The sequence below is a fragment of the Rhinoraja longicauda genome, chromosome 17, assembly GCF_053455715.1.
Source record: "Rhinoraja longicauda isolate Sanriku21f chromosome 17, sRhiLon1.1, whole genome shotgun sequence".
NCBI classification, from domain to species: domain Eukaryota; kingdom Metazoa; phylum Chordata; class Chondrichthyes; order Rajiformes; family Arhynchobatidae; genus Rhinoraja; species Rhinoraja longicauda.
Genome location: NC_135969.1, coordinates 26,708,033 through 26,734,006, shown reverse-complemented (window position 1 = coordinate 26,734,006; position 25,974 = coordinate 26,708,033). Strand labels below are relative to the sequence as shown.

At 43.6% G+C, this 25,974-nt stretch overlaps 1 protein-coding gene across 2 annotated transcripts in view; it reads right to left on the bottom strand.

The window, feature by feature from the left end:
• Positions 1-25,974, bottom strand: part of sema3h (sema domain, immunoglobulin domain (Ig), short basic domain, secreted, (semaphorin) 3H) — a 145,601-nt gene that overhangs the window by 32,667 nt on the left and 86,960 nt on the right. For both annotated transcript variants that reach the window (XM_078414429.1, XM_078414428.1), the window contains 4 exons: positions 22,914-23,007; positions 3,179-3,298; positions 1,877-2,022; positions 179-293 (listed from right to left, as the gene is read on the bottom strand). In XM_078414429.1, the coding sequence (XP_078270555.1) occupies positions 179-293; positions 1,877-2,022; positions 3,179-3,298; positions 22,914-23,007 (475 nt within the window). The remainder of the gene's footprint in view (positions 1-178; positions 294-1,876; positions 2,023-3,178; positions 3,299-22,913; positions 23,008-25,974) is intronic.

Sequence of the window (25,974 nt, the reverse complement as noted above, 5' to 3'; positions counted from 1 at the left end):
AATACACAGAAATACAATGGCCCAATGCCTTAATTTGATGACAATCACAGGATGGCTCTACCTTAGATCATGTGTGAGGCGTTATAATGTGTACAAAATATAGCCAAGAATTACTGTTATATTATTGCATCCCAATATTTTCCAAGCACATTGGCCATTTATTTTGCGCAATACTCACGTAATACATCGAAATGTGTTTGAATTCCCTCAGAACTCGGAATGGAACATACAAGCCTTGCCTTGAGGAAGGTGCTCCATTTATTGACCAGACTGCGTTGCCCACCAATATCATTCTGGGGAAAAGACAACATGTCCATCAGCTGGGAACCCATCTCCACATTTAACATCCTGACTATTTCACTTGACCTCAGTCTGATTGTCCATCATGAAAGCACATGCTCAAATCTGTTATTAGATGGGCATCGTAAAAATAGTTCAATGATCAGCATTGTCGCACATTTAAAATGCGAAAATACGCAGTTTAAGGAAGTTAATTTTGCTAATTTGATCATTAATCAGCTAATTTGGGGATCTTGTGCTGGTGGGTTAATCCCAAGGTCTGGCAACCTAAACTGTAAAATAGGTTTTAAGAGGAAAAGATTCAGTTATAAACTAGAATTATAAAGATTTTCATGAGAGGAGAGAGGATCCAAATAAAGAGTGTCTTTATTTTCATGTTACAGATATTAGAAGCAAGGTTATCAGAATATATTCAAAACACAAAGACAATTGAGTCAAATATAAAATATGCAGAGAAAATATGCAAAGATACTAAAGAAGCCAATGACCTGAAATTAAAATAGATCAGTGGGTATCATAAAAGGAGAATAAAAACTCATTATACACTGTAAAACGATATGGATGATTAAAAATTAAAAGGGAAATGTTATTATGAAGGCATGAGGGATCAAATCAGTACTATACTTTGTTCAAGAGGCTGCCGTCTAGGTCACAAGCAAGGCGGCAATGGTAATATTGGACAGGATTAAAATAAAGAGGAAGTGCTTGAAAGATTGGTCGGCCTCAAGTGGAAAAGTTGCCTAGTGTCCAGGTGAGAGGTATCCAAGGATTCTGAGGAAAGGGTAGGTGGACATTTCTGAAGAGTCTGGGTATCATCTGCCAATTGTTCTCAAACAATGGGTGTTTCAAGAGAACTGGAGGCATGTAAATAATACATCCATGCTCGGAAAGGTGAAGATGAAAACCTAATCATTACTGACCTAATGGTCTGCCTAATAGACCAGGCAGACTAATGTCAGCTATTGACAACTCGGCAGGGGGCAGCACAGTGGCGCAGCGGTAGTGTTGCTGCTTTACAGCGCCAGAGACCAGTTTCGATCCTGATTACGGGTGCTGCTTGTACAGAGTTGTACATTGTCCCCATAACCTGTGTGGGTTTTCTCCGGGAGCTCCAGTTTCCTCCCACGCTCCAAAGACCAACGGGGTTGAAAGTTAATTGGCTTGGTAAAATTGCAAATTGTCCCTAGAGTGTGTAAGATACACTTAATGTGCAGGGATTGCTGGTTGGCCCAGACTCGGTGGGCCGAAGGGCCTGTTTCCTTCATTTATCTCTAAACTAAACTAAACTCTGCATTTTCAATGATGACTTGAGACTTGGAAACATATGGGTTCTTATCCAAACTAGTTCCATTTGCTGCCATTTGTTCTGTAGCACTCAATGCTTTGGAAATTCAGATGCATGTCTAGATGCTTAAAGAATAGTTCACCATCCCGTCAACACTGTTTAATTTGAATCTCAGAAACAGCAGAATGCATTGTAAAGTGTGGGGTGTCATTACAATGCCTGGTGCAGAAGTATGGATCAATCCATGTGGAGATACTCTGGCTCACGACCATTCCCAGTTAATCTCCGTACCTTGCAAACCCGAGCCACTCTCGAATAGACCACCTTCCCGTTACCACTGTCGACCTCTTGAGCACGCTCGGTGAAAAACAAATACACTTTGTCGTCCTCTTCATTGTTGCTCTCTGCGATGGCATGAACCTTCACAAACTTGGGGTCTGGAGAGAAACAATGTGGATTTAACCAAAACAGTTAGAGGGAGAGTGAGGGACCAAGCTGAAGTTTGGTCTGTCCGTGAACATAACTGCACAACTGGGCCATTCTTAGTCACGTGTGTGACCAAAAAATGTGAAAAATTGTGGAATAAATATCTTCTAATTCCGAAAGCATTGCAGGTATATTGTTTTGTACTGTATATATGACTTATATATGTCGAAGTTTATCAAGTGAAATGTTTGTATGTTATGCTGACAATGTTTGTTTAGGGTCAGAGGTCAAATATGACTGGTCACATGTGTGACCTCACATGGTCACACCTGACCAGTCATATGTCAAATATGACTGGTCACGTGTGTGAGCATGTGAGCTCTGACCCTAAACAAACATTGTCAGCATAACACATAAAAATTTCACTTGATAAACTTCAACATATATAAGTCATATATACAGTAAAAAACAATATACCTGTAATGCTTTCAGAATTAGAAGAGATGTATTCCACAATTGTTCACTTTTTTGGTCATACACGTGACTAAGAATGGCCCAACTGATGCTAGTATCACTTTATAAGTAGTAGCAGGACCCTGGCTGAATTCACATCCACTCTATCAGCTGCAGAGCATGACCATTACTTGTTATGTCTTACTTAATTGATGTAAAAATTAAATTGAACATTTCAGAAGCAGAGAAAAACAAGTAATTGCTACTCTTTAGCACTGCTGACCATGAGCAAATTTCTAGACATACCCAAAACTTAATCTGAGATGATCAGGACCAACTGATTGGAGAATTATTTCCAAAATGGGAATGTTTCCACAATGTCACTCATATTAAAGCTGTAGAGTCACAGAATGAAGAAACGGAGGAAGCTCTTCATCGTAAAGTGCAAGAGCCAGCAACAAAGGCCCAATAACCTGGTCTATTTTCAGAGTACATTTCATGTATTTACCCATTCCCTTTGTTTCAATGTTCTCTACTCTGTACATGAATAAAAGGCCGACTTTCCCCCATTCCCAGTTTGCACAGTTCAAACTTCAAGTTGATGCTCTTGTTTGTCTTGACATCAGTGCGCACTGAATGAGATAAGTTGCTCACCAAATTCTTATAGGAGAAAGCTTTTACTGGCAAATGGAGGTTGCTCTAATGGTCCCTCACCTTGGAGCCATGTTGAATCGTACTGTTCAGTGCGGATCACACGGCGGTGCCCCAGGCTGCGGAAGAACGCCACATCCCGACTCATGAAATCAGAGGAAATCCCGGCATACAGCTCTCCCTCTGCAACACAGTCAGGATGCAACAATTAACTTACTAAAAAAACATTTCAGAAACACCCACCTGGAATATTAAGTGTAAGAAGGAACTGCGGATGCTGGTTTAAACGGAAGATAGACACAAAATGCTTGAGTAACTCAGCAGGACAGGCTGCATCTCTGGAGAGAAGGAATGGGTGACGTTTCAGGTCGGGTTGTGACCCTTCTTCGGACTCCTTCAGTCTGATGAAGGGTCTTGACCCAAAACGTCACCCATTCCTTCTCTCCAGAGTTGCTGCCTGACCTGCTGAGGTAGTCCCGCAATTTGTGTCTACCTGGAGCATTAAGATGGGTCAGGGAATGAAGAGCATTCAGTTGCACCAACACGATAAATAGTCAAGTAGCATCTTGGACTTTTGAACTGAACAATTTATTGAATCCTTTCATAGAAACAATCTGAATATGCAACAGTACAATACTGTGTAGGTAATAAAAAATGTAAATCGAAAACTTAAAATCTAAAATAGAAAATGCTGAAGACACACAGAAAAGATGATGAGTCTTCAATTTGAAAGGAGATACAAGGAGCTGCAGATGCTGGTTCACAAATAAAGACGCAAAGTGGGGGAGCAATTTAGTGGGTCAGGCAGCATCTCTGGAGAACAAGGATAGGTGACGTTTCAGATCTGAACGAAGCTCCTGACCTGAAATATCACCTATCCATGTTTTCTAGCAATGCTGCCTGACTTGCTGAGTTACTCCAGCACTATCTGTGTTTTTTCCTTTGATTTGAAATGTTGACTCTGCTTCACCTTTGCAGAAGTTGCCTGACCTGCTGACCATTTCCAGCAGTTTTGTAGTAATAAGTAGACTAGGGCACAGTTCATCAGATCAGCAGTGCTTCTTATCCTTGCCAGAGACACATCCAACTCTAGTCAGGTTGCAGAAGACTGTAGAAATGGAGGGGATGACGGAGATAACGGCGGGATTAGACCATGAAATTGTTTGAAAATAAGCACGACAATTTTAAAATTGAGGCACTGATTCACTGATGTCATGCACGATATATACTGAAGGACACATGGCAAGCCCCATGCTCATTAGAGGACTGGAATAAGTAATGGGTTTGAATTCAGAGAGGCTCACAGAATCTCTGCTATTCTCTCTCTCTCTATGTAAGAGGTTTATGGGCTGACGCTAAATAGTTGATGGTAAAATTAGACCTCCATCTAATCTATAAATGGGCATCAAGTGGTCCAAAAGATGAAAGGTTTGAGATTTTAGAGCAAAATGAAGTACTGGTAGTACTGGTCAGTACTGGTAGGCATTTTTAACAAAGTGCAGGGACAGACAACTGCAATGATTCAGATTGTCAAGAATCTAAGTTTTAAGGAAAGTTTTATAAAAAAAGTTGTTTCTTTATTTGAAAGAGTTTGTAGTGTGCAAACTGTGGTTTTCAAGTTTATGAAATGAATGTAATTAGATGTAAAACCTCTCACTAATTGTTGGGTTCAAATACCAAGAACTTATTAAAGTTTATAACTTACTAAATACTTGAATAAGTTCACCCATGATGTGGCCAAACCATGCAGACAGAGCAGGAATAATCCCCTCTCAATACAATTATCTTCAGATGGGGCCACTAAAGGATGTTATGGGCCGAGGGTTAGGAAGGACAGATGTCCACGGTTCCGATCGTTGGTCAATATCTTGATATCTTTGATGGACGCGCGTGAAAATGGCCATTGGATACGGCTATCACCTCCCAACTCACAATGACAACTTATTCATGAGAAATGACCAACAAACAAATCAGCAGAGTTTATGGCTTCAGAAGCAGTCATCACGAATTCCTAGATAGTAATTGTTGTGTCTTGTAAACAGCTCAAGTATATGGCAGGTTAAGAGATCTGCCCTGGCCAAATGGTATCAGAATTCTCCGAATCTGCTGTTGCCTTGAGAGTAAATCTGGAGACCCTCTTTTGTAAATACTGTTCAGAATGAAAATGTCAACCAAGGTAGAATATTCCCGAGGTGTTAGCATCAGGACCAAGGACGGAATGCAGGAATGAGAAGCGTTTTGCATAATAAATGTATATATACTGGATGGTTCTAAGTATCAGTGCAAGTTTAGTTTAATTTAAAGAAATAACATCAAAAACAGGTCCTTCGAACCACCGAGTCCACGCTGACCAGCGATCCCTGCACACTGACACGATCCACACACACACGGGACAATTTGCCATTTTACCAAGCCAATTGGCCTACTAAATGTATGTCTGTGGAGTGTGGGAGAAAACCAGAGCACACAGAAAAACCCACACAGGTTAGAGAGAAAATGTACAAACGTACAAATTCTGTACAAATTCTGTACAGACAGCACCTGTAGTCAAGATCGAACCCAGGTCACTGGCGCTGTAAGGCAGCAACTACCGTTGCACCACCATGCTGCCCACAGTTCCAAGTATCAGTGCAACTTATAGTCGATTGGATTTATTATACATATAAATAAACTGTAACCTGACTGACTGTGCAGGCTATGATTTATTAAGGTTTCAAATACAAGCTAGGTAACCAGGTCATCCTGGCTGTCTAAACAGGACAGTGTGCTATTCATCAACGTGAATGTGCAAGCTCTCTTTTAGATTTTGTCTCAGACCTGTCAACAGTAGATTACTCAAATGTTTTTCACTTCAAACACACTGCAGCCTTTAGAGTATGCATGTGTGTCACAGACTCTTTTTATCCTTGAAGCAAATGGAAACAGATGCAATTGCTGGAGCCCAACATTAACCTCAGAAGGGAACATTTTCACTGAAAGACAAATTTAATTGTAGCTTAATAAGGCTGGGACCTAGGTATGTTTGGGTGATGCGGTTGGACACAGAAAACACACACTTACAAACACACACACATATTCAAACATATGCAGAAACAAACGCATTCACACGCAAACAGCCTGTGAGATCTGAGCTAAAATTGCAAGGTATTAGTGCTAATACATGCCCAGCCACAAACTATCAGAATATCGTTGTTGGACAACGTTAGCTAGCTCACCCAAAGCTGATGGACTCATATTTTACATCCGCATGTCAGATTCCAGTAATGTTCAACTGAAATTTTAATGTAATTTAATCAAGGAAGACATTACAACTGAGGCGGATCAGCAGAAGATTGGTCCCAAGAGAGGCTGAATAAGTCAATTATTTCTTTCTCTTTGAAGGAACGAGAGCAGAAAGAGAGCTCCTATGAAGCAGCTCGGACATCTCTCTCCCAGATATTTTAAAACTGCAAATATAGTACTTCATTCAAGTAAGGAAGTGGGAAAGAAAGACCGATTAGCTTTTACATTGAGCATTGGGAAATTCCAAAATTTATTACTGAGGAAGTAGAAGCTTAACTTGAAACACATAACATGATTCAGCAGGGTTAGAATGACAAAGGGAACAGTGGCTTTTGTTATAAGGGGATGGGGTACTAATCAAATATTCCCAGATGTGTGGCCAAAGACATCTTTTCAATTTGTGCGTTTTTTTTTTGCTCCCTTGAGCTGAGGGTATGAGCAGTAAAGTAAGAAAATAACTGCAGATGCTGGTACAAATCGAAAGTATTTATTTCACAAAATGCTGGAGTGACTCAGTAGGTCAAGCAGCATCTCAGGAGAGAAGGAATGGGTGACGTTTCGGGTCGAGACCCTTCTTCAGACTGATGTCAGAGGGGTGGGACATAGGAAGTAAATGCAATGAGTATCTAATGCCCTGATGCTGTAACAGGGGTGTTGACCTCACTCACACCACAGCTGGAGGTATTACACAATAGCTTTAATAATTTCCATAAGTCATAATGATTCAGCAAAGATTCAGGGTGGTGAGTGGAATGCCAGTCAAACAATCTGCTTTGGCCTGGATGCCATTAAACATCTTAAGAGTTTTTTGGAGATGCGTACATCCAGGCAGGTGAAACATAATGCATCGTAGTCTGGAGAGCAGACGTGACCCAAAACATTCCCCTCGCAGATGTTGCCTGACCAGCTGAGTTGCTTCAACACTTTTCATTTTGTTGCGAGATGCACTTTTCATTTTGCTGCAAGATGCATCTGCAGTTTCTTGTGTCTCCATCGTAATCTTGATTTGTACCTTGCAGATGCTGGAAAGGGTTTTTGGAAATCAGGAGGTGAGTCATTCCCTGTTGGATACCTGGCCTCCAACATTCCCCATCGGTCAATAGTGACCTCCATGAGAAGAAGTTCTCCTCTTCGACGAGAGTTTAGCAACATGCTCTCTCACTGCTCCCCCCTCTGATTCCTGCCCCTGCCCTCCTACTCTACAACCACATTATCTAACTTCAGATAGCTCCTCTGTCCCTCCCTTTCCCCTCCCCTTTCCCAGTTCTCCCACTGTCTTCCTGTCTCCCACTACATCCTATCTTTGTCCCGCCCCCCTCCCCTGACATCAGTCTGAAGATGGGTCTCGACCCGAAAAGTCACCAATTCCTTCTCTCCTGAGATGCTGCCTGACCCGCTGAGTTACTCCAGCATTTTGTGATATCCAGGATATTGATGGTGGGGGATTCAATGATAATAGTGCCAGTGAATGTCCATGGTAGGTGGTTGGACTCTCCTTAGTTGAAGATGGCCATTGCCTCTGGTTAGCACCTGTTGTACAAGGGCTGCTTCATTTGCTGAGGAAATGTCAATGGAATGGATGTTGTTACATAAAGGAAATACTTATCTGTGGAGTGAGGATAAGTGATTTATGTCTAAACTCCATCACAGTGAGGGGGTGTTTGGAGTCACTGTGATGGATGTTTGTGTTGGGGTCGGGTGTCCTGTGTTCTTTTCTTTTTGCTGTATTTTGTGTGACTGCTGAAATTTCGCTCGGTGTTGTGCCGAGTGACAATAAAGTGTTGTTATGTTATGTTATGTTATGTTAGAGAAAAGCTTAGTTGTGAATCTTTGCTGAAACAGTGGACACTGGAGGTAGTGCACGCAATACACAAACTGTACTACAGGTTTTCAGCCAGGCTTTTCTGGCATTAGCTCCCAAATCCACAGCCTCGACCACCATAAAGCACAAGGACTTCAGACACTTGAGAACACCATTGACGGAATGCTCCCATTTATGTTATGCACATCTTCGCTTGATGATATATTGCTGTTCTTTCATCATCACTAAATCCTAGAACTCCTAACCAGGGGCAAAATAGGAGTACCTTCACCTGATGAAAATAATTTCATGTACAGGGGGATCTTGAGATCCAAGTCCATAACTCCCTGAAAATGGTTACACAAGTAGATAGAATGTAAAAGACAGTGTATAAATACTTGGATTCATCAGTCAACGCAGTGAATATAAGATCAGGAAGTCATGAAACTGCCTTTTAAGCTTTGGTTAGTCCCTATCTGGAGTAGTCTGTGCAGTTCTGGTCGCCCGATTACAGGAAGGATTGGGATGCTTTGGAGAGGGTGCAGAAGATGTTTACCGGGTTGCTACCTGGATCTGAGAGTATTAGCTGTAAGAAAAGATTGGGCAAATTTGGATTGTTTTCTCTGGAATGTTCGAGGCTGAGTAGTGACCTGAGAGAAGCATATAAAATGATGAGAGGCGGAGGTGGGGTTGACAGTCAGAACCTTTTTCTAAGGTGGAAATGTCTAAGACTGGAAGGCATAGCTATAAGATCAGAAGGGGAAAGTTTGAACAAGATGTGTGGGGAGTTATTTTAAAACACAGAGCAGTGGAATACACTGCTGGTGGTGGTGGAAACAGGTACAATAATAGCATTTAAGGGACTTTTATACAGGCACATAAATATACAGGGAATGGAGAGATATGGATTACATGCAAGCAGAGGAGATTAATTCAACTTGGCATCAGGTTCAGCACAGACCTTGTGGGCTCACCACTACCTTCTCAAAGGTGATTAGGCATCAACATTAACTTGGCCTTGCCAGCATTGCTCAGATAGCAATAAATAGAACAGAGAGCATCGAACATAGAACAGTACAGCACAGGAACAGTCCTTTTGGCCTACAATGGCTGTGCTGAGCATGATGCTTACCTAAACTAATCCCTTCTGCCTGCATCTGCTCTGTATCCCTCCGTTCCCTGCCATTCATATGTCTATCTAAAAGCCTCTTAATGGAACAGAGATGAAAAATAAATTGTGTAGAGGACGTAATGTGCTGGCGATCCCCAGTAAAATCTTGAACAGTGCCGAGTACCGTGAGTCTCTCTGTTGTTTTTGTTGTTGTTTTTTTGTCATTGTCGTCGTTAAATGTACGTTTTGTTTTATTTTTAACTCTGTGTATGTGGGGGGGTGGTGGGGGGGTTGGGGGAAACCTTTTTTCAAATCTCCTCCTCAACGGAGATGCGACCTTTACCGTGTCGTATCTCCGTTCGCACTACGGCCTAACATCGTGGAGTCGGCGGCCTCCAGCTGGGATCGACCTCGAAGACTCCGGTCGCAGGGCCTGGACTTACCATCTCGGAGGCTTCGGCCGTGGGCCCTGCAGACCGCAACATCGGGAGTTCGCAGGTCCCTGGCTGGCGACCGGCTTTTGGGAGCTCCAGCCGTAGCAGCTAGGACCGCCCCGAAGCGCGAGGTACGATCAACCCGCCCGCAGGCCCTTCATCACCCTGCGTGGCCCGGCCGCAGCACTTTCCATCGCCCGGTGGGGGCTCAGGACTTTCATCGGCCTGCTCGGCTCAGCCCTGGGACTTTCCATCGCCCGGTGGGGGCTCAGGACCTTCATCGGCCTGCTCGGCTCGGCCCTGGGACTTTCCATCGCCCGGTGGGGGCTCAGGACCTTCATCGGCCTGCTCGGCTCGGCCCTGGGACTTTCCATCGCCCGGTGGGGGCTCAGGACCTTCATCGGCCTGCTCGGCTCGGCCCTGGGACTTTCCATCGCCCGGTGGGGGCTTCAAAAAGTTGGGAGCCTCGATCACCTCGTGGCACCACGGGAGAAGAATGACGAGGAGATAAGACTTTGCCTTCCATCACAGTGAGGGTATGCCTAGAGCAATCACTGTGATGGCTGTTTGTGTAAAAAATTATATCTGTGTGTCTTGTGCTTTTTAATGTCTACTGCCGGACCCTGACGTGAGAGGACGCTGGCGTTGTGTATTCGCCGCTTTTCCGTCAGGATAGTTTGTCTGTTTGTTTCTATGTTAATTGTTTTTGTAAAGCGCATTGAGCATGTGATAAGGCGCTATATAAAATAAATGGATTATTATTATTATTATTATTATTAGTTATCACATCCATTATCACTGCCACCTTCCCCTGGCTAAGGCTCAGCCACTTCTGGCCAATTGCAAAGCTCGAATAAATAACTGCGGCTGCATAAGTATTATGTATTCTGCAATCTGTCTACTAATTCCCTGGGCCATTTCTTTAAGGGTGATCTTATAATTACTGTCACACTGGAGGTTTGTTTCTACTGCTGTGAAAGAATTTTCATTTTTCAGACTGGGTTTAGTTTTTGCTTACAATGTGCCGATCTTGGGAACGAATGCACACTAAAGGTTCGCATTAAAATGTCCCTTCAAACTTTTTATGATTTCCTATTAAGAAATCTTGACCATTTTTCACGTAATGGTAAATTCCACAATGCTTGTAGATCTCCAGCCTTGCTGCCAGTTGAGCTTCGCTTTCCTCTGGTTGAAGATGGCCACATTGTGCCCCGTCCGGGGACATCAATGACATCTCTTTATCTCAGGAACATTTCCACTCATTGCAAGCACTGGACAAAAGGCTGATTTTATCTGTACTTTGCAAGCTTACAGTGTATGTGCCACATGTATGGAATTGTCCTCTGAGCTGACATCGACTCAATGGACTGAGCAGCCTTCTTCAGCGTCATGTGGAAACATACAAATAAATAGAGTAATAGAGTTATATGGTAGTGAAATAGGCTCTTCGGTCCAACTCATCCATGCACACATGTTGCCCATTGGAACTAGTCACGTTTGCCTACGTTTGCTCCATATTCCTCTCAACCTTTTCTATCCATGTACCTGTCCAAATGTCTTTTAACTATTGTAATCGCACCTCCCTTTATCACTGGTTCTGGCAGCTCGTCCCATATACCCACCACCTTCTGTGTGAAAAAGTTGTCCCTCAGACCCTTTTAAACCTTTCCCCTCTCACCCTAAATCCATGTCCTCTAGTTTTAGATTCTCCTACCCTGGGAGAAAGACTGCAACCAGTCACCTATTCACTGATAATTCTGATTTTTAATGATTTTGATCATCCTCATAATTTTACATACTTCCATAAGGTCCCCCCCCTCAGCCTCCAATGACCCAGGGAATAAAGCCAGTCCCATTCAAGTGCATAAACATTCATCATCGGTCTAGCAATGGCTCTTCTCTGTTGATGTTCAGTTAGACGTAGCAAGCTTCGAACCATTCTTTAATGAAAGTGAAAAATAGTAAGCTAATGACAGAGGCTGATACCAAAGCTCATATCGTACGGTACACATAATTCTTAAGGACACAAGATATTACCAGGGATTAGGTAAGAAAATGGTTTTGAATCTGAACTCAAACCTGCAATGATCTTATTGGGAGAACAGACTGAACTGGCAACTTTGTTTATTTTTGCTTAATTTCCTTTGTTTTAATGTTCCTTTTAAATCTAGGAACGTGGGAATGTTTCTGACACTGCTAACCACTATCTCTGAGTCAAAATCATGCCCACACAATGTGGATAGTATTGTCCTGTCTGGTTCACATGGTTCCTTTTGAAAATGGTGACAATCTTCAGCCAGCCAATTTCAAAAGCCGAGGCATTACAAAATATAAAGTTCCCAGTCTTTGATTACAGACTTTGAGGGAGTGAGGCAGCTGTGAACCTATCATTCCTTTCCGAAACACAGCACATCGCAAAGAATGTTTCAATTAAAACAACTGGGAGATGTGGATTGAAATTACTAATATACAAGTTCATCACAGATCCCGTTCATTAATGTTTCTCTTGGAGGTGAACCACTTGCTTGCTAATTTGTGTGGCTCCATTAACAAGATGGCATTCCATATTCTATTGAACCTTAGGGCGACACAATGGCATAGCAGTAAAGTTGCAGATTCACAGTTCCAGCAAACCAGGTTCGATCCTAGCCTCAGGTGCTGTTCAAGTCGAACGAAACCGGAGCACCCGGAGAAAACCCATGCGGTTGAAGAAGGGGAGAACATACAAACTCCATATAGACAGCGCCCATAGTCAGGATCAAACTTGGATCTGGATCGGGTTGCATCTGAACTGGAGTGCCACCAACATCCGTGGCAGGAGGTGTGCTAGTTCTACTCGGGAGGCTTTAAACTCGAATGGCAGGGGGGTGGGAACCAGAGTGGCAGGTCAGCAAATGGAAGGGTTGATAAGAAAGAGGAGGTGATGATAAGTAAGTCTTAAAGAAAGGACAAGCAGGGAATGGTTCAAGAATACGGGGATAATGAAGGGCTGAAGTGGGTTTACTTCAGTGCAAAGAGTATTGTGGTAAAGCTGCTAAGCTTGGAGTCTGGTTCAGTGCTTGGATTCATGATGTTGTGGCCATTACAGAAACTTGGTTGCAAGAGGAACACGACCGGCAGCTCAATGTGCCTGGGTTTCGATGTTTCAGAGAGGGAGGTCGAGGTGGAGGAGTCACTTTACTAATCAGGGGAATGTCACGGTAGTACTCAGAGAGGACATACTGGAGGATACGTCTACTGAGACATGATGGGCTGAGCTCAAAAATAAGAAATGAGCAAGCATTTAACGGGATTATGTTATTGACCACCCAATAGCCAGCGGGAGATAGAGGATCAGATATGTAGACTTCAACTTTCCTAAGATAGACACAAATGCTGGAGTAACTCAGTAGGTTAGGCAGCATCTCTGGAGAAAAGGAATAGGTGATGTTTCGGGTCGGAACCCTTTCTCAAACTTTCCTAATAGTGACTTTCCTAACATTGGCTGGGAGTGCAAGAGGATTAAACAGAGAAGAATTTGTTAGGTCTATCCAAGAAGGTTTTCTTAAACAGTATGTGGATATTCCAACTCTGGGAGGGACCATACTGGACCTTGTATTGGGAAACTAGCCTGGTCAGATGATTGGGGTTACGTGGGAAAGAGCATTTTGGGGATTGTGATCACAACTTGTATGCTTTCAGATTGGTTTGAATAGGGATATGACTGGATGTTGGGGGAAGGTACTTAATTGGGGGAAAGGCAGGAGCTCGGGAGGGTCAATTGGGAGCAGTTGTTATTGGGTATGTTTACAGCTGACATGTGAGAGTCATTTAAAGGCCAGCTGGTCAAAGTACAGGATCAGCATGTTCCAGTAAGAAGTTGATAAGAAACAGCAAGGTAAGGGAAAAGTAATTAACAAAGAAAGTTGTTAACTTGGTCAGGAAGAAAAAGGAAAAATGTCAGGTGGCATCAGACAGGGCTTATATAAAACGAGTATAAATAAACTCATGTGGGTAATGGGAAGGGCAAAAAGAGTCCATGAAATGTCAGATTAAGGAAAATCCCACTTTTTTTTATACGTATGTTAAAAACAAGAGGGTGATGAGGAAGAAGGTGGGACCGCTTAAGGATAAAGGAGGGAATCTATGCTTGGAATTCGAAGAAGGAGATGAGGTGCTAAATGATTACTTTGCATCTGTATTCATCGAGCAGAAGACTTGGAGGACAAGGAGATCAGTGTGGAACATACAAATATGTTTGGGCAATTTGAAATTGAGAAGGAGATGGTGCTTGTACACCACGCGTTGTGTCTTACTGATGATTGAGTTTTTTGAGGTGACGAAGGAGATTGATGAAGGTTGGGTGGTGGATGCTGTAGGTATAGATTTTAGTGAGGCTTTTGCATAGGCTAGTTCCTTTTTTTTTAAACTGCAAAATAATATCTACTTAATGCAGTAAAACTTTACGGAGGACTTCAATGGTGCAACATCAAATAAGATTTGATACCTAGCTTATAAGGATATTTTTGTCAATGGGTCTGGTTTTATGGAATGGGCTTAAGCAGAAAAGAGGAGAGGATTAGGTAGTGCATTCCTCCATTTGGCAGCTAAGGACACAGTCACCAAGAGCAGAGGAAGGGTGAGAAGCCAGAGTTTAGGGAGTATGCAAATCACAGTGAGTTAGAAAAGGTTACACAGAGATAGAAAAGTGAAGAAAACATCACAGTTCTTTTTATCAATCAAACCAGCCTGGCCAGGATAGGTTTTGTCAATGTTACAGGGTTCAGGACCAGAAACACACGGGCATTTGGCCAAGATTTTTGCACCGATCTGCCTGCCATGTGTCTCCATTCTCTGGTGCATCCTATCCTCGGGTTCTCGTGTGGGTTCCTCATCATCTCTGTTTCCTTTTGCTGGCTCCTCATCTGTTCCAAAGGTGTCTGATTTATTTCCCTGATTCAATCACACTTCATCAAATTTGACATTGCTATGTGAGTCACAAAATCGACTGAATCTCAACTCTGTGCCAGTGTAAAATGGATGATTGTGGAAAAATACTAATTTGTGTTGACTTCAATACACATCTTTGGGAAAGATGTGAAATGAAGTCTTGCACAAAATCAATGTTTGCTTCTGAATGGCCCTATTTACCGGTTGGAATTGGTCATAACAGTTCCTGCACCCCTACCTCACCACTGGTACCCATCAGGATTGTGTGCTCAATCGCTTGCTGTAGTCACTGTATGTCCATGACTGTGTGGCCCAGTACAACATCAACTCCATCTTTAAGTTTGCCGATGAATGCTGTATTTATCATTACCCTGTATACCAGGGATGTCAAACTACCGGCCCGCGGGCCGCATTTGGCCCGCAAAGGGGTCCAAGATGATGGTCCGCATTTGGCCCAAAGGGGTCCAAGGGGTCCAAGCCAAAGGGGTCCAAGATGATGTGGGGGAAAAAAAGCTGCGTTGTCACGCATTGTGTGGAGGGCGGGCGGCATTTATTGCGGCATGTCGGGGTTGTAGTTCGGGGCACGCATGAGTGGTAGCCGGGAGGAAGGTTGTGGCCTACAGTTCCCGGTGGGCAGCGCGACGGGAGGGAGGGTGCGGGCGGACGGGCGGGCAGGCGGGCGCAGTGCCAGTTACTGTCCCATCCGGCTCGGCGACGAGAGCCGCGAGTCGGTGGCTGGAGCGGAGCGGGGTGTGGCGGAGCGGGGCTGTACGACGGGCTGGAGTGGACTGGAGGCACCGACAAGAGGAAGATTAACTACTACAATCTACCTGGTTTCTTAAACATAATCTTTAATAATCACCATTGCAAACCTTATCACCTATGACTCATTCAGCTCTGGGTACATTAGAATGCAGCAGCCTGCTTTAACTGGATGTGACTTTGCTCACAGCAGGCAAGGATAACGAAGTGTAAAGCAACATTAGCAATGAATTAGTAATTCAGAATAAATCCATTAACTCACAGGTAAAGGGGTCTGTAAATACTGTCTTTGTATAGATATCCACAAATCCAACTAATTAAACTGCTCACAGACATCAAGCTGCCATCATGAGCTGGCCTTTACCTCATTTCTTCTCAGTTTCCATTCACTTCACCCTTACCACCCAAGCACACAGATTGCTGGTTACTCCCATCCCCTTCCATTTGTGATTTCCTCCTGTCCCGTTCTCTAATTCCATTCTAGCATCTTTCCTTGAATTTACCAACAAGAGAACGAACGTACAGTGCCCTCCATAATGTTTGGGACAAAGACCCATAATTTATTTATTTGCCTCCGTACTCCACAATTTCAGATTTGTAATAGAAAAAATCACATGTGGTTAAAGTGCACGGTGGCAGATTTTATTAAAGGGTATTTTTATACATTGTGGTTTTACCATGTGGTTTCACCAACAACCCCAAGGAAGAACGAAAACACCGCAGAAGTCTGTGCATTTCACCCCCAAAAAGGAAAACAGCGTGAAGAAAACAAACCTTTTCATTTCCTCTTTTTTTTACATGAGAAGTTTCAACTGAGACGCCGGCTGGTTCTTTATTTCTTCTGGGAGGTTGGAATCGGAATTAAAGAGAACTTATTTTCCAACGTATAACTAACAGACAACAGGTCCCTGATGGTTAGGAAAAAGAAACTGCAGATGCTGGTTTAACTCGAAGCTAGACACAAAATGCTGGAGTAACTCAGCGGGTCAGGCAGCATCTCTGGGGAGAAGCAATGGGTGACGTTTCGTGTCGAGACCCTTCAGAAGAGTCTGAAGAAGGGTCTCAACCCGAAACGTCACCCATTCCTTCTCTCCAGAGATGCTGCCTGACCTGCTGAGTTACTCCAGCATTTTGTGTCGACCTGAGGTCCCTGAGGCTGGTTAAAGCCAAGAGATGTCAGGTGTCTGGAAGCAGCAAGTGAAAAATGAGTGACACTGTTCGATGCACTGCGACATGTAAGCAAAATGCATTTTGAAAAATTGAGTGTCACAATATTGTGATTCATTCATTTTCTGACTATTCTATTATTGTAAATGTGATCACTTCAATAAAAATTAGAGGCTAACAGTGTTCATTGTCTTAGTTTGATTGCTGGAAGCAGGCTAATAAAAATTAGTTGCAGTTGTGTAGCCTACATTTACAATTTGTTTCGTTAGGTCTACATTTGTGTCAGCTAATGTTCAATTTCAAGTGGTTTATTAATGGAAAGGGTGTTGTTCCCAAAACAATCTTAGCCAAAATAGCATTAATTTTTCTGTCTCTCATCACAACTTTCTTGTAGCCTAAGACTGTAAGGTAATACCAATCATAAAAGTAATGCTTGCTTGCCAGGCTATCTTCTTCATAAGAAACGAAATTCGTAAAGTGAAACACTTTGTAGTTATAGCAGAGACTGAGACACATGAGAGCAGGTTGAAAAAACATAGGCAACAAAAGCTGTGTGAGCACACGTGCGGGCGGGTGGGAGTTCACCCGTGCACAACTGATCTGGCCCGCATGAAGTCGCATTTTGCCTATTCCGGCCTCTGACCTAAAATAAGTTTGACACCCCTGCTGTATACGGTTTTAGAAACATAAACATAGAAACATAGAAAATAGGTGCAGGTGGAGGCCATTCGGCCCTTTGAGCCAGCACCGCCATTCATTGTGATCATGGCTGATCGTTCCCAATCAATAACCTGTGCCTGCCTTCTCCCCATATCCCTCGATTCCACTAGCCCCTAGAGCTCTATCTAACTCTCTCTTAAATCCATCCAGTGATTTGGCTTCCACTGCCCTCTGTGGCAGAGAATTCCACAAATTCACAACTCTCTGGGTGAAAAAGTTTTTTCTCACCTCAGTTTTAAATGGTGTAAGAAAATAACTGCAGATGCTGGTACAAATCGAAGGTATTTAATTCACAACATGCTGGAGTAACTCAGCAGGTCAGGCAGCATCTCAGGACAGAAGGACTGGGTGACGTTTCCGGTCGAGAACCTTCTTCAGACTGATCAGTTTTAAATGGCCTCCCCTTTATTCTAAGACTGTGGCCCCTGGTTCTGGACTCCCCTAAAATTGGGAACATTTTTCCTGCATCTAGCTTGTCCAATCCTTTTATAATTTTATATGTCTCGATCCCCTCTCATCCTTCTAAACTCCAGTGAATACAAGCCTAGTCTTTTCAATCTTTCCTCATATGACAGTCCCGCCATCCCAGGGATCAATCTCGTGAACCTACGCTGCACTGCCCCAATTACAAGGATGTCCTTCCTCAAATTAGGAGACTAAAACTGTACACAATACTCCAGATGTGGTCTTACCAGGGCCCTATACAACTGCAGAACCTCTTTACTCCTATACTGAAATCCTCTTGTTTTGAAGGCTAACATTCCATTAGCTTTCTTCACTGCCTGCTGTACCTGCACGCCAACTTTCAGTGACTGGTGTACAAGGCCACCCAGGTCTCGCTGCACCTCCCCCTTACCTAACCTAACTCCATTGAGAAAATAATCTGCCTCCTTGTTTTTGCCGCCAAAGTGGATAACCTCTCATTTATCTATATTATACTGCATCTGCCACGCACCTGTCCACTTACTCAAACTGTCCAGGTCACCCTGCAACCTCCTAACATCCTCTTCACAGTTTACACTGCCACTGTGTCATCTTTATGTCATCCGCAAACTTGCTAGTCATTCAAACTTCCAAATCATTAATTTCCCCTTGTTTTCCCTTGTGAGCTTCAAGGGATTCCATCGCCTTGGCAATATGACAATAAACGAATCCAATCTAAACTAATCTACTGATCCTACATTAATCCCATTGTTTTATTCTCAATTATATTTTATTGTCACATGCACCTAGGTACAATGATATGCTTTGGTTTACAAACAACCAGATAACATCATACAGCAGAACACAAGAGATGCTGACAAAATTACGAAGTTCACCAAGCAGTTTTATCTTCTGCTCACAGCTGCGAACCAGACCCGTTGCCACATGTGACCACTCACTGGGCCTCCCTATGTTCTCGGACCCCCCCCCTTCTCCCCACATTCCCTCAACTACTCCCAGATTCTCCCACTGTCTACACATCACCGTGCGCAATTAATCGACCAGCCCACGTAGTGCAGGGACGTAGGAGGAAACTGGAGCATCTAGAGGAAACCCACACAGTTAGCACCTAAGGTCGGGATTGAAAATGGGTTCCTGACATTGTGTGGCGGTAACTCCACCAGCTTTAAATGCTTTGAACATTGAGGTCTTACTGTTGCTGGCGTCATTTTGAGACTAAAGGTGGTAAGGAGGTCATCAACACAGCTGAGATTAAGTCACAGATGACTAAGTTCATAAAGTTCTTGCTGGTGAAGTTTTCCATACTCCCAAGGATCTGTGATGCCAACTCTGAAACCAGATGAGTGAAGCTGTGAGAATGCAAGAGTGCAGCAGAAAACAGGCTGGATCTTGGGTCAGGAGGGGGGTGGGTAGGAAGGGAGGAGTAGTCAGGGGTGATGTCTGCCAGCTTCTGCTTTCTGCTTGCCTCAGTTAAGACTAAGAGTCAGCAGACTATAGGTGACATACAAAGGTGAGCCACAGGAGAAGCACAGTTGGTCAATGAAGCCTCTCTTCTCTGTTCTCCAACCACAGCAGGAGTGCCATGAATCAGCAACTACACTCACCCATTCACACAGCCACCTAACCCACCCGCGAGGCCATTTCTGACAATAGGATTCAGGCCGTCACGGTAACCACAATGCTTTTTACCAACAAGGACATAGCTAGATCATCGTCCATTATAACAACCACCCCAAAAGAATGACAAGATTGTTCCTTGTTGGGCAACAGTGTCTAATCAACAGTTTTTCTGCATAAACTCTATTCACTCACGTAGATTCCTCAAAAAAATCCTGGAGGTTAGTTACACAGCAATTCCATTTATTAACTGCTACTCTAAAGGGAGTTGTCTGACGTTTCTCTGCTCCACTGTTCGCTGCCCAGGACCTCACTGTCAACTCGCACTAACCCTTTAATTTCTGCAGCACTCGTAAGGTCATAAGGAATGGGAGTAGAATTAGGCCATTCGGCCCATCAAGTCTACTCTGCCATTCAATCATGGCTAATCTATCTCTCCCTCCAAACCCCATTCTCCTGCCTTCTCCCCCCAAACCTCTGACACCTGTACTAATCAAGAAGTACCTGTACTAATCACTCTTTCCCTCTTTAACACAATTCTTAAATCATGCCATCTTTAATCATGTTTGGCTCATTTGCCTAATGTGGCATGGTGTCAAGTTTTGTCTGCTAATTGCAAAATGCTGGAAAATTTCTGTACTACCAGTAGATAAACACAATCATTGTGGTTGCAATTTCGAGTGAGTTCCCATTTTCAGCATGGACGAGTTGTGCCAAAGGGTATGATTCCGTGCTGTATGACTCTATGACTATTTTCAGCTATGCCTCAGCCCTTCCACCCAGATTGACTGGACATTAATCGTTAATCCAACCCTAACTTAATGTGCTAACACACATTTTATGTGGGATTTCTGCAATGATCCAGTGTGCTCATGGTGAGCTTCGCAATCCTCTGGTCCTGTGATGTGTAAGCAAGTCATTTCAAGAATTTGATGTCTCCAGTACACAATTGGTAGCCTAATGTGACTCTCAGAGCTTATGTACAGCATATTGTGGAGCGTTAGGTTGCAACCCAGCGACTCCATGGATGACAGCTGGCAGGACAGCTGCTGCTCTCCTTAAGCCAGCAACAGTCAGCCCTCCCTCACCAGACCTGGCGATAAATAACAAGATCTTACGACAGGACACCAGAATTGGAGATCCCTGGGAAACAGCTGAGTCTGTGGAGTGTAACAAAGAAGAGGCAAGCGGAGATTAATTCTTTTCTCCTTTCGTGTTACCCACCGACCATCCCAGAATGCAAAATATCACCCACCAGCTGTTTAGGCGCCAAACTAGAAGTTTTTCTGAAAAGCAAAAAAACTGCAGATGTTGGCAATTTAAAATTAAAACAGAAAATCTGGAAACACGCAACTGGTCAGGGAGAATGTGTGGCGAGAGAAAAGCTGAGTTAACATTACAGATTGAGGGCCTTTTCGGAGAACTAGCCTATTTGGACGCTGGTTATCCAAAATTGTTGAATGAATTCAGTGTTGAATTTGATGAGATGTAGTGTGGCAGATGGAAAATAAGATGCCATTCCTTGAATTCACATTAGGTATCGTTAGAATAGGACAATTGGCCACAGACGGAGAGGCTGAAGTAAGAATGGGATGAAAAATTAAAGTAACATACAATTGGGTGCTTCGGGGCACATTAGGGACTAACCAGATATGGTCACCCAGTCTATGTTTGGTTTCTCTGAAAGATCACATCACGAGCACCGATTGAAATACACTCAAATAGAAGATTGCCGTTCACATAAAACAAGTGTTTGGGTCCCCAGACATTGTGAAAGGAAAATTGATTGTGACATGTGACAGTGAAATTCTTTGTTTTGCATACCATATGCAAAGAGTCATCACACATAGGGTGCCAGCAATGTTATAAAATGTTTAATGTAGTTGCTCTCGGCCCAACTCAAGATCCTTGAGGTTACTGATTGTAGATGATCAGCCATGATCACAGTGAATGGCGGTGCTGGCTCGAAGGGCCAAATGGCCTCCTCCTGCACCTATTTTCTATGTTTCTAAGCAGTCCTGCGCTGTGGTCTGCATTCATCTCAAACATAATAGAGAGCAGAAGAAAGAAGTGTCTGTTACCTTGAAGATTGTACATGAACTAGGTTATTTTTTCATTTGATTCAAAAAGTGACAGGGGCAAAATGCAGACAGGGAAAGAGTGCGGGATATCATGGTACAATGATATGGATCATATCACCAAGAGCCAAGCATGGACCATGTTATCAATTTCAGAGACATCGAAATGTGTGAACAACTGGAGCACATTAACTGATGACAAGATGTAAAGATCCACAGTCGATGAGTCAAATAATATTGAGGTTAGCTCCATCAACATACTGTACACTGCATGTCATTGGTAGTTTTCTAGCTTCTGTGTCAGAAGGTTGGATATCAAACCCAACCCAGAGACTTGAACACAAGCATTTCCACCGAAACTCCCACATGGTCCTATGGCAGAGTCATGCATGATATCCTTCAGACAAAATGTTAAACTGAAGTCCTATCTGGCAGCTTAGGTGGATGTAACAGATCCCCTGGCACAATTTCTGAGGAGAGTTTGCCCATTGGTCTGGCCAGTATTTATTCCTCAATCACCAGCTCAAGAAGAAGCTGTCCGGTCAGTACCACAAAACCATGGGACTTTCCAATCTGCAAATTGGCGGCAATATTTCTTGACTTCCTCATCCAATATTGCAAAAGAAACGGAGTAAATACACGTCCTTCTTTCTCTTCATGCACTGAACGACCTAGACTTTAGTTACAATGCTGGCATTTCTGTTAATGGAGTGAACTGTTTGCCTTTCAGTTCTGAGGACTGGTTCAAGACAACCAGGCACACATTTGGATGTGTGGTGCACAGAGCTACATACCATCATTTCCCTTTTGGGCTCTGTATTCAAATTCTAAGCTAAAATTTCCATCTGTCAGACAATCTCAAGTCTGTTTTCTGCAAGAACGAAGGCCAAGTAATGTGGTGATGAATGGGCTACGTCACTCAGAGCCTGCAATGATATGTAACAGGGGAAAATGGAAAATATCACTGAAGGTTAAAGGGTTGACATCAAACCATATTTTTGCGATGATGATGAAGGAGTGTTACATTGCACTTGATCTGTCAGTGAATGAAGTGGGAGATCTCAGACTCTGGCTGGGGTGGTCCATCACTGTAAGCGTGTTCCATTACATGTATGCCTGCACCTTTGTAGAATCATTTTTCGGAACAATCAGTCAGTGTGAGCTGAAATATCAAGGCACTTGAGACTGGCACCGAACAGGCCATGCAACCTCTGATGCTGACATGAAATGCACAAAGGAACAGTGCTTTTACACCCAGCATGAAGCCTATACAACCCATTAATTGCACAAAAATAAAAACAAGCCAAGCACTTGTTGGGAGAGCGAAGTGCCGTTTTTAACTGACTGTTACCAACTGTGACCGCAAGGTTCGCCAGCACAAACATTCCCGAAATGGCAGAGCGTCCCACTCACTTTCCACTCCGCTATCCACATCCCGTCTATACTTACTCACCAATCATTGCCGAGGCTATTCGCTGCTGAGGGTCGTATGGACACTTTCCTTTGCCACACTCCGTCTGATCGTGGTACAGCATGAGCTGTTCATCCTGCAGCGGTGGATAAATAGGGGAGGGGACAGAAGAAATGCACAGTCAGACACAAATACCAGCTACATACGAATCACCGGCCTGCCACCCCCACCCCCTCCCGTCAGCCCGTCACTCCCAAAGAGATGCAAAAAGCATCTCTACATAGCTTGTAGAGAGGATGCAGCTGCCAGCTTCATGTAGAGTGCAATGGTTACAATTATTTGCAAAAAACCGAGGAAGGACATTCATATCTTGTGAGAATGCAGGAAATTAAATTGTCCCAATATGCCCATCAATGCTGGAGCAAAATTGATATAAAAACAAGGAAGGGGATAAATGGTCAAATGCCCAGTAAAAGAAGTGGTGGCACAGTGGCGCAGTGGTAGAGTTGCTGTCTTACAACGCCAGACACCCTGGTTTGATCCAGACTATGGGTGCTGTCTGTACGGAGTTTGCATGTTCTCCCTGTGATCATGTGGGTTTCCTCCCGCAATCGACAGTTAAAAATGTTTTAGTTTAGTTCAGTTTAGAGATACGGCACGGAAACAGGCCCTTCGGACCACCCAGTCTGCGCCAACCAGCGATCCCGGCACTCTGTGGTGCTGGCTTGAAGGGCTAAATGGCCTCCTCCTGCACCTATTTTCTATCAACACTACCCTACACACACTAGGGACAATTTTACACTTATACAAAGCCAATCAACTTACAAATCTGCATGTCTTTGGAGTGTGGAAGGAAACCGAAGATCTTGGAGAAAACCCACGCGGTCACGGAGAGAACGTACAAACTCCATATGGACAGCACCTGTAGTCGGAATGAAACCGGGTCTCTGGCGCTGCAAGTGCTGTAAGGCAGCAACTCTACTGCTGCATCACCATGCCGCCCCAGTTAACTTTGCTGCTCTCTCCACAGCTGCTGCCTGACCTATTTCGTATTTCTGGGAGGAATTCAGTGGGTCAGGCAGTGTTTGTGGAAGGAAATTGACGGAAACAATTTTGGTTGGGTCCCTTCTTTAGACTGATGGAGTCGAGGGAAGATAGCTGGTAGAAAGGAAACCCAAACTTTCATCTGTCCATTTACATCCACTGATCCAGCAGGCCTAGACGGACAGAGCGCAAGTATCCGGCGAAACGGTTGTCAAGTTATGCTTGGTTTGGTTGATGTAAAAGAGGCCACATCGGGAACACTGAATGCAGTGGATGAGTTTAGAGGAGGTGCCTGTGAACCTCTCTCTCACCTGGAAGAACTGTTAGGCTCCCTGGATGGATGTGAGGGAGGAGGTATAGTTTTGACTAATAACTGAAAAGATATGATTCTGCTAAGCAATAATAGGAACCAAATTGAACTAAAGATAAAATAAAATATATTCATGCTCCATTTTAGTTTTTTTCTAAAACAGAAGTCTGAATATACTTTGGTGCTAATATTTCCTTCTGAGTACGCTTAACGTTGTGATATCACTGATGAAATCTTGAGATATTTTAAGACTTTAAAGGTTCTATATACAGTAAATATATGTAATTGTGGTTTTATTTGAATGACCCTAAGAGACACTTGGAACGGTCATATGTTGAGTGAGAGACAGCTCTCACTAGAGAGCAGCAATTTTTGGAGCTTTATGTGCCAGATGGAAAAGAAGTCGCAGTGACATAAGATGGACCGAAGAGCATGAAAGTTATTGCCCTTAAAGGTCTTGCCTCAAGGGATTATAAATTTGTGTGCTGTGTGTTATGTCATTGCAGGAGGGCAGCCAACTGTGTTGTGTCAGTGATGCTCTGATCCAGAGTCGTTCATCCATTGCCAAAATGGCAGCTGGCTTGAACTTTGACCCGAGCAGAGTCTAGCAGCTTGTGCGACATTACACAGTGAACCCCAACAGCTGCCTTTGCTGGTTGACAGATTTTCTCCGTGGATGCTAAATACTCATTTTACAAGGTGCATGACAGGTTAGATGTAGAGTGCGCATTTCCTTTTGGGTGAGAATCTAGAACGAGGGGGCTTCGTTTAGATTTTAGTTTAGAGATACAGCGCAGAAACAGACCCTTCAGCCCACTGTGTCCGTGCCGACCAACGATCCCCGCAAGCTTACACTATCCTACACATGCTTGGGACAATTTACAATTATACCAAGCCAATTAAGCGACAAACCTGTACATCTTTGGGATGTGGGAGGAAACCGGTGCACCCAGAGAAAACCCACACATGTCACGGGGAGAACTGATAAACCCCGTACAGACAAGCACCCGTGGTCAGGATGGAACCTGGGTCTCTGGCATTGTAGAGCAGCAACCCACCATGTCGCCCAAAATGTGATTGTATAAAAGCAGGGGTCACTCACTGCAGCAAGAGATTCGATTACATTTATTTTCCTGCAGTATCTTTGGAACCTTTTTCCTCAAAGGCTGGCAGAAGCAGTCTTCCAATATTCTTAAGTTAGAGATGGGTAGATTGTTGGTAAGCAAAGGTTAAGGGATATCAAGGGAATATGGAGCTGAGGTTATAACGAGATCGCCCGTGATTTTATTAAATGAGGGAGCAGGGTTAAAGGGCTTAGTAACTGACCCTAATTTGTTGGTGGTGAATTACACAGAAACAGGTCCTTCCACCCACCGAGTCCTCTCTGACCATCAACCATCCTTTACATTCATCCTGTATTAATCCTATTTATTATCCCACCAACTCCTCTTAGATTCTGCCACTGAAATCAAGGAGCAATTTGCAACAGTCATTTAATCTACCAACTAGACTCATCTTTGGGATGTGGGAGAAAAGCGGAGGACCTGGAGGAGCAACTTGCAGACTCCACACAGAAATACTGGAGGCCAGGATTGTAATGGGGTCACTGGAGCAGAAGCAGCAGCTCTACCCACAGTATATTTTTGAAAGAATCTCCAGGATAACATCTATCAATGGATCTTCTCATCAAATTCACAGGCTGAGAGAAATGAGGTGTGGCTGGGTGAAGCATGCAAACCTATATTGAAC